At 37.7% G+C, this 9,778-nt stretch overlaps 1 protein-coding gene across 2 annotated transcripts; it reads left to right on the top strand.

Annotated features, from left to right (window-relative positions):
* LOC116022049 (DNA-directed RNA polymerases IV and V subunit 2-like) lies at nt 1–8,563 on the top strand. Of its 2 annotated transcripts, XM_031262597.1 has the most exons (8): nt 1–110; nt 1,370–1,883; nt 2,786–3,001; nt 3,302–4,188; nt 4,586–4,877; nt 5,656–6,603; nt 7,436–7,725; nt 7,886–8,563. In XM_031262597.1, exons 2-8 carry the CDS (start codon nt 1,374–1,376, stop codon nt 8,385–8,387), a joined length of 3,645 nt encoding a protein of 1,214 aa, XP_031118457.1. In that variant the 5' UTR covers nt 1–110; nt 1,370–1,373; the 3' UTR covers nt 8,388–8,563. The 2 variants fall into 2 exon arrangements, with proteins under 2 accessions (XP_031118457.1, XP_031118456.1); XM_031262596.1 differs by lacking the exon at nt 1–110 and having other exon boundaries at nt 1,359–1,883.
* Nucleotides 8,564–9,778: the final 1,215 nt, after the last annotated feature.

The raw sequence follows: 9,778 nt of genomic DNA, 5'->3' as shown, positions 1-9,778 counted from the left end.
CCCCCCCCCCCCCCCCCTCTCTCTACATTTGCTGATCGCGGAAGGGATAATCGAGAGTTCAAACCCTAAAAATTTCAATCGGAGGGGCTTGCAGAAAGCTAGAATTCAGTGTATGTCTCTCTCTCTATCGGCATTTATGTTCTTATATATGTGTACATGTTTGCATGGGTTTCTTTTTTGGGTTGTTTCCTCAACTTCCCATTGAGATTTTGTTTTTCCTATATTTCAAAGATTACCCATAAGTTGCTTCTTGCATGTGAGTGATTTTGTTCTGGGGCATAGGGTTTATGGTGGGGTGAGTTTCTTTTGGGTGGGGGGTGAGGAGGAGATTTACAAAATTCGAAGTAGCATTTGCCAAGATTCCATATTTTTTTGAAAGCATTTTATGTATATAAATATTGGGAACTGCATTTTGTTTTTTTTTTTTAAACTTAGGGTTGTTTTACTGTAGAGTGATTGAATGAATAAGTAAATGGTAAAGCTTTTACCATTTTTGTATGATTTTTTACCATAAGTGTCATTTCTCTCTGGCTGTTGTCCTTGAAGATAGCTTAAGCTCACATTTTTATAGGCAACTATTGTTGTGGACTTGTTAGTGGATTTTTGTCTTCTATCCTTGAGGTTTCTATGTTTCACTGTTTTGGGGTGTGGTGATAATTTGGTGCTGCTGTAATGGTCAGTGGTGGCTTCAAGTTTAGGCTGTATTTTTTTTTTTTTTTTTTTTTTTTGAGAATAAGTTTAAGCTGTATTATGTTCCCAGGTAGACAACAACTCAAGATATTTAGGCTGCTATTATGTTGGTACCATTGAGAAACATGATTGTAGGAAACCTTTGATACTAAATGGAGGACAATTGGTTTGAGCATGGGTAGGTGTTGAGTAACAGTATGCTAAAAAATTCCCCATAGGCATTCTTCTATTAAAAAATAGTTGAACCATGCATCTTTAAGCTTTAGCGATTGAGGGGTTTAACCTCTTACATGTAAAAGGTTGTGCGTGCATCTTCTAAACCAGGAATAGGTGAAGAGACTTTTAAGTATTTTACTTATATTTAATTTCAAGCGCTTTATAGGTATGACATGAGGAGGCACTAATGCAGCCTTAAATGCTGAATTGTGTATAGATTTCTAGATCATTTAAAAAAAAATAAAATTTAGTGCTTAGTTTTGCTTTTATACTCAATAAATTGTGCCTGGAAGGAGATTTTGTTTTGATGTAATATATTTAGATTCTTTATGTGTTTCTTTTTTGTAACCAATTTCATTATTTATCATTCATCTATGGCTTCTGTAATATAAAAGATATAGCTGACTTGAAATCACTCGGTTGCTAATTTTATCTTGCAAATTCTGATATCTATGACTACTAGTAAAATGAGAGAAGGAGCAGAGACTAGTGCTGGGAAAGAGAAGATATCAAATGGATCTGAAAAGATGGATATAGATTTTGAAGATCTTGAATTTGATGAAGAAGAAGATGATGAGCCATTTGACGCAGCTGCTTTACAAGAAATGAATTTGAACAAAAAGAAATTAGCTGATTTCTGCAAAAAAGTATCCACCACATTTTTTGACAAGTATGGGCTGATTAGTCACCAGATCAATTCATACAATGACTTCATCAAACATGGGATCCAGAGAGTTTTTGATTCAATTGGCGAAATTGTAGTCGAGCCTGGATATGATCCATCAAAGAAGGGTGATAACGATTGGAGATATGCCTCAATAAAATTTGGGAAGGTGACCGTTAGTCGACCAACGTTTTGGACTGGAGGTAAGTTTTCTGAAGATGGTGGTGAAGAATATTTGCAGTTGTTGCCCCGACATGCCCGCCTTCAGTTTATGACGTATTCTGCCAGGATAACAGTTCAGACCCATCTTAAGGTTTGTAGATGTAGTGTAAAATGGAAATCTCTAAGGCCTTAGTTGATGATATTCTATAGTTTCCCACTTATGAAAAAGATAAAAATACAAAATTCTGTTGTTCTTCACTTGTGTGCTCATTTTATAAAATTTATTTCAGTTTTATATTTGGATGACTTCTTACTGTGTTCCTGTTGTTCATATATACTGTTCTGCTGAATTATCCTCTCTGATATAGTCAGTATTCTAGGTTTGATCTGAAATGCATTAGTTTCTGTATCTAGTCATGGGAAGCTCTTGATAGATATTTGATAATCTAGTTATTCTGTTCTGCCGCTAATGTGCCAGTAGCCCAGTATAAGGATCAAGGAAATCCTTTTTATCCCGAGGAGCCATTGAGTTGTGTTTCTGAATTAATTGATTGATTCATTGTGTTTTCATTGTGACTTGTGAGTTACCTGTTACTTCCGAATATGATTTTATTCCAGGATAAACACTTTTAGTGACTATCAATATAATCATATAACTTGCCCATGGGGGTGTGGATGAGATGGCGTGGATCTCTTCCAGCTTAACCATATGTCTTCGGTTCGAGTCCTGGGAATGCCGCTACTTTAAAACCCATGAGGGAGTGCTTTGCCACCCTTTGAGGTTTTACCTAGTATGAATATGATTAATCTTGGTGTGTGGGGTCCTTATGTATGGCTGAGGAAACCGATCTGACAAAAAAAATATAATCCATTAACTTTTACGTCACCTATTTTTTTTGGAGTCTCGTGATGAGTCTTTTCTAGCCACATGTTTCTTCTTTATATTCATCTACAAGTTGCTTCACCGTAAATAAAAAATGTTTTGCCTTTTCACCTGCTTGTTTTAATTATTTGTTGAAATCTAATAATTTCTGTGCCCTGGGACATTTTTAGGTGTATACTAAAAAGCGGGTCCGGAGTGACAAGTTTAAAACCGGAGTAGACCAGTTTGTCTCAAATGAATTTGAGATGGAGGATAACAGGGATCTTATAATTGGGAGAATGCCTGTGATGGTAAACTCTGACCTCTGCTGGATGAGTGATGGCAACAAGAAGCCTGATTGTGAATTTGATCATGGAGGATATTTCATTGTAAAAGGGGCTGAGAAGGTGCTAGATATTCATTTTCCTTTATTATTTTTGTCATTTATATCATTTAGCTAGATGCCCATTAATATTGAGGCTCTCTAATGAATATTGTGAACAGACATCTGTATTTAGATATTTATTGTTTTATACTGTATAAGCAATATTGCCAATGTCAATAGTAAAATTATCTAGCTAAGTCAATCAATCTTATTTTATTTATTTTTAATAATAATAATTTTTCCTGGCCTTTTTGTGAAAGTTCATTGTTAAAATATGTTTTCCAGTCATCTGAAATTGGTTATTTTCTTTCATTATTTGCAGACCTTTATTGCACAGGAACAAATATGCTTAAAAAGACTCTGGGTAGCTAACAATCCAAGTTGGATGGTTTCATATCGCCCAGTTTCCAAAAGGAAGAGAGTATATATAAAGTTGACAGAGACCCCCAAAGTAGAGCCTGTGGTGAGGGGAGGAGAAAAAGTCCTGACTGTGTATTTTTCTGTGACAGAAATGCCAATTTGGATATTCTTCTTTGCACTTGGTGTATCCTCTGATAGAGAGGTAGTGAACTTGATTGACGTGGACACGAAAGACACAGAAATTGTGAATATACTTGTTGCTTCCATCCATGATGCTGATAGCAAGTGCGAGTCATTTAGGAAACAGCCAGTAGCACTTAATTTTGTTGCTGAACTTATGAAGAACTGTAGATTTCCTCCTCAAGAATCTATTGAAGATTGCATCAACAACTTCCTGTTTCCTAGTCTTAACAGCTTCAAGCAGAAGGCTCGCTTTCTTGGATATATGGTAAAGTGTCTCTTGCAAGCTTATTCAGGCAAGCGGAAAGCGGACAATAGAGATGATTTTAGGAACAAGAGGTTGGAGCTTGCTAGTGAGCTGCTAGAACGAGAGCTTAGAGTGCATCTTAAACACGCTGAAAGGGTTATGATCAAGGCAATGCAAAGAGATCTCTATGGAGATCGACAGCTACAGCCAATTGAACATTATGTGGATGCATCAATAGTCACTAATGGTCTCTGTAGGGCATTTTCTACTGGGCATTGGTCACATCCATATAAGAGGATGGAAAGGGTATCTGGTGTAGTAGCAAATCTTAGACGAACAAACCCATTGCAAATGACAGCTGATATGAGGAAAACTCGCCAACAAGTTTCATACACTGGGAAAGTTGGTGATGCTAGATATCCGTAAGTACTGTTTATCTATTCCATTCCTTTTAGTAAATTTCAATATTGACTTTAGAGGAGTCTTTTCATGACATTGATTTTTGTTTTATTATTTTGTTTTCCATTAATGAGTGATATTATCATATGTTAATTTATATCCATTTTCCTTAGGAATTTCATTTGTGTTGTAGGAAGTGGATAGGATCCCATGATAAATAAATGTGAAATCATGTAGCTACTTTGAACCAGAGCTTACACATTTGTTCTACTTGTTCATTTTCCCCATTTTACCATAAATGTCTTTGCTATTAGACCTAATTAACTATATGAATTTGTTTTTGGCATATTGCTTTCGTTCGTTATGTTTTCTGATCTTGAATCTGAATTTGACAAGATAACTGATATAATTACTGTGCAGACATCCTTCACACTGGGGAAAAGTTTGCTTTCTCTCTACCCCAGATGGAGAAAACTGTGGGCTGGTGAAAAATTTGGCCAGTTTAGGCCTGGTCAGCACAAATATTCTGGACTCGTTTCTCGATAAACTCTTTGATTGTGGAATGGAGAAACTGGTAGATGATTCTTCAACGATACTCCATCAAAAGCACAAAATATTTCTTGATGGAGATTGGGTTGGAGTATGCGGAGATTCTGGATTATTTGTTTTGAAACTAAGGCGTATGCGGCGTAGGGGTGAAGTGCCATACCAGGTTATCTGATTATCATTTGAAATAATCTTTACTAGATATTTAGAGGTTCATTAATGCTAAAATTTCAGCGCATTAAGATGCTGCAAATAATGACTAATTCTGTAATCTGAATTCCTAAAACTTGGTATTAAGACTGCAAATCTTGTTGTTTTGTTGTTGTTTATTATTACTGGGGTTGGTTGGCAAATGGTATGACGGAAAATCAAACGAATTTGATTGAATATGTGGCTAATCAGTCTTCTTCAGTGAAACTGCCTTTTTTTTTTCTCCAGTCCACAAATTTCTTGTTTCTGTTCTTTTGAGTCCTCCTGACCATTCTTGAGTTGTGCAGGTTTTCTATGTAAACTTTTACCTTTTCTAAAAAAAATTCTGACTCTACTTAAGCATCCAAAAAGTTTTTTTCTCCCCAGTCCCCACAATCTTTATGAAAACAATAAATGGTGAGTAGGGAGTTGATCCTTGCAGTTCTTATAGGAAAACACCTAGTGGCATTCCTTATCTGTAACTTGCTAGTTGTGGCAACACAAATTGGCTTGTTTGTTTGTTTGTTTTTTCAATGAACTGAATGTGCAGCATTAATTCTCTCTTACTCGGACATGGATGGTTTTAGCTATTTGATTCGTATAGCTTGAGTGGTTCAAGTTATTTCTCTTTTTTTTTTTTTTCTGAATGCCTTTTGCTCTAAATTTCAGTATTTATTCATCCACATATAGTTATTAACAGATATGCTAATTTTCATTCCTACTCTGAATTAGAGTTATCTGGTTTTGTGTTCTAGGTGGAAATCAAAAGAGATGAACAACACCACGAAGTCCGAATTTTTTCTGATGCTGGACGAATCCTGCGCCCCCTTCTTGTTGTTGAAAATTTAAAGAAAATTCAATTTCTGAAAGATGGAGACTCCTTTCAATCTTTTCTGGATAATGGAATAGTTGAATTTATTGGTTCTGAAGAAGAAGAAGATTGTCGAACTGCTTGGGGAGTCAATTACCTCCTTGAAGCCTGCAAGGAGGATCCACCTGCAAAGTATACACACTGTGAACTTGACTTGTCATTCCTGATGGGTTTGAGCTGTGGGATTATCCCTTTTGCCAACCATGATCATGCGAGGAGGGTCCTCTACCAGTCTGAGAAGCATAGTCAACAAGCCATTGGATTCTCTACTTTGAACCCGAATATTAGAATAGATACTAATACTCATCAACTGTATTATCCTCAGAGGCCTCTTTTTCGTACCATGCTGTCAGATTGCCTTGGAAAGCTCAAAGATCCTCATTATCATAAATCGATGCTGCCACACCCTGAATACTACAATGGCCAGTGTGCAATTGTGGCAGTTAACGTTCACCTAGGGTACAACCAAGAGGATTCTTTAGTAATGAACCGTGCTTCTTTGGAGCGTGGTATGTTTCGGTCAGAGCATATTAGAAGTTACAAGGCTGAGGTTGATAATAAGGAATCCCTGGGAAAGAAGCTGAAACTGGAGGATGCTGTAATTTTTGGAAAAACACAAAGTAAGATAGGACGCGTTGACAGCCTTGATGATGATGGCTTTCCATTCATTGGTGCAAACCTTCAAACTGGTGATATTGTCATTGGAAAGTATGCGGAATCAGGGGCTGATCACAGTATTAAACTGAAGCATACAGAAAGAGGCATGGTTCAGAAGGTTGTACTCTCTGGTAATGATGAGGGAAAAAGCTTTGCTGTTGTGTCTCTGAGACAGGTAAATCCCCAAAAACCTGATTGCATGTATGTGTCTGTTTATGAACATATATTGGAATATGTAAGTCATTTATAGGCTTAACTTTTGAAAGCCATACAAGAATTTCCATAAAATAGAATTAAAGAACTTTTCTATGGTGGAGATCATGAACATTATAGTACTTTTGGTCCATGTCACTGCTCAAAGTTTTAAGTAGTTACAGACTTCTTGTTGCAAACACTTTTTTTTTTTTGGATGACGAGAGAAACCCCACAACCCTTTCGGGTGTAGGTAAACCCCGCCTTGTGGCCCTAGCCGGCAAAGGACCACAAGGAAGTAAACCATCCTAGGTTACCCATAGTTGACCAGCTCAAACCAAGGGGGCAAGGATTCGAACTTGTGACCTTGTGGTTACAAGTGTGGATCTCTTGCCATCTTGGCTGGGGTTACCCCCTTGCTGCAAACACTTTGATACTAGCAGATGAAGCGTGTGAAGTGTTGAATTATTGAGGTTAAATTATTGTTGGATAGGTAAAGTTCCTTGGAAGAACACAGTGCTATATTAGCTTACTACATACAGGACTTTGAGTAGTTTGTGGATAAACAAACCAGTAGTTCTATCGACCTGCATAACATTAATAAAGGTAGTTTTAAGCTTGCAAACAGCATAGTTGAAAATTGCAAATTTATTATTACATGTGTTAATGTGTTATGAAGTTGAATTGTACTATTAATTTTTGATTATTATATAATCCAAAATTCCAAAGCTCCCTTATTCCACATTTACTGTCACTGATGTCTGAAAAATTAGTTTTCCTCATAATGTTATTTTATTTTCACGATTTCTTTGCAGGTTCGTTCTCCTTGTCTTGGAGACAAATTTTCTAGTATGCATGGGCAAAAGGGTGTGCTAGGTTTTCTGGAATCTCAGGAGAACTTTCCGTTTACAATACAAGGGATAGTTCCAGACATAGTTATAAATCCACATGCATTTCCTTCACGTCAAACACCAGGCCAACTGCTTGAAGCTGCCTTGGCAAAGGTGGTTGCCTTAGGAAAGCGCATTGGCCAGCGAGGAGAAGTAAAATATGCAACACCATTTTCCACTCTATCAGTTGATGAAATAACAAAGAATCTTCACAGGTAATGGCTCTAAGAGGCGCTTCTTTTCCTCATTTTTTCTGTAAAAACCCATACCTCCTTGTACTAGATTTAGATTCCCAGTATGGCAATATATATTGTGTTCAGTTGTTGATTCCGATTGCTCTACCATTGGGACTTAACACGTGCATATGATTTGCAGTCTTGGATTCACTAGATGGGGAAACGAGAGAGTTTACAATGGCCGAACTGGTGAAATGGTTAACTCCCTGGTTTTCATGGGCCCGACATTCTACCAGAGGCTTACGCATATGGCTGAGGACAAAGTGAAGTTCCGCAACACTGGCCCAGTCCATCCCCTTACCCGCCAACCTGTGGCTGACAGGAAACGCTTTGGCGGTATCAAATTCGGTGAGATGGAGCGTGACTGTCTCATAGCACACGGTGCTGCTGCAAACCTGCACGAGCGACTCTTCACACTCAGTGATTCCTCCCAGATGCACATATGTAGAAAGTGCAAGAACATGGCCAATGTGATCCAACGGCCCGTGCTTGGTGGCCGTAAGGTTAGGGGTCCCTACTGTCGTTTCTGTGAATCAGTAGAAGATATTGTGAAGGTGAATGTGCCATACGGGGCGAAGCTGTTGTGTCAAGAGCTCTTCAGTATGGGCCTGGCTTTGAAATTCGATACTGAAATCTCTTAAGATGTGTGTAGTAGTCTAAGAATTGTGGAATAAGTGTAGGGTAAACTTGTCCAGGTGAACAACCTTTCGAAACACTATGATCTCTCTCCCCTTGTGTGTTGCATAACATTAAAATGCTGTGTTTATTCTGATTCTGTTTTGGGTTTTGAATGAACGCAGTGTTTATTTGCAGCATACTACAAGCAATCAGTTGGTGGATGGTTTTCTTTCTTTAGGAAGTACTAAGGTGCGATGGTTTAGTGGATTTTTTTTTTAGGTAATTTAACATTTTCAGATATTTCACATTAACTAAAAATTTAGGGCAATTGAGATGATTTTTGAGAACCTAAGAACAAATGAATTAGAAACATTCCTCGCCAAAGATGGAAAGATTATGGCCCTGTTTGGTAAATGGTTGTTAGCTGATTGGGTTGGCTGTTTGGGTTAGAAGGTATAATTTGTTGCTAACATTAGCTAATTGTAGAAAGTTGTTTGACAAATTAGCTGTTAGCTGATAGCTGTTTGGTATAATTTCTTTTCTCAAAAAGCTAATTGAAAAGGCTGCTTTGAGTAGCCTTTTGAATTTTAGCATTTTGGAGTTACAAAAAGCTTATTAACCAAACACCTAATAATAGTCAAATAAGTCAAAATTGACTGATAGACTGATTATTTACCAAACAGGGCTTATATTGTTAGGACCGGAGATGAGAGGTACTGGCTGGAGAGCTTAACCAAACTTGGGGCAAAGATGGGTGTTATCGGAACCCTCAAAGAGGTTGCTGCACAAAAGAAGTTTAGCAATGCTGGCACACATGCAAGGAAAATGGAGCAGTTTAAGAAAACATGGAATAGGTCTGATGGGGACAATACACTGGAGGTATTCAGAGGCAAAGTGTAGCTATGCAGTGGGAAGTCTTTGACAAAAGAAAAGAGACGCAAGGAGCAGAGGCATTAAATGAGAATTTAATTCCTATCATTTTGCACACTTCTGGACAAGAAACACTTGCTATGGAGATGGAGATGTCTTTACCCAACGGATAGGATAGGAGTCTTGTTCTAAAATCCCTATATGACGATGGGCTATTAGATCTGTTGGGCTAAAATTGATCACCTAGCCAAGTATAAGACAATGCTTACATACACTAAACAAGACCAAAGGAGGAAAAGGAAAAATGTTACCGACTATTTTGAAGACCAAGTTATTGCTATGGAAAGCGAGGATGATTCTTCAAACGGGTCAAAAATGTGTTGGAGGCAGGCTCTGCTGTGCAGACCCGCATATCCCAATGAGTTTCGTGTCTTAGAACAGCTGCGGGCTCGACAACCTTGCGACTGTTCAAGTGATTGTGGATTTAGTCCATACGAAGAAGCCGAATATTTTGTTCTTGATGGAAACCTGTTTGACTTCTACT

This window comes from Ipomoea triloba, chromosome 6 (assembly GCF_003576645.1).
Source record: "Ipomoea triloba cultivar NCNSP0323 chromosome 6, ASM357664v1".
In the NCBI taxonomy this organism is placed as follows: domain Eukaryota; kingdom Viridiplantae; phylum Streptophyta; class Magnoliopsida; order Solanales; family Convolvulaceae; genus Ipomoea; species Ipomoea triloba.
The sequence above is the reverse complement of the archived record's forward strand: the minus strand, read 5'-3'. Positions and strand labels throughout refer to the sequence as shown.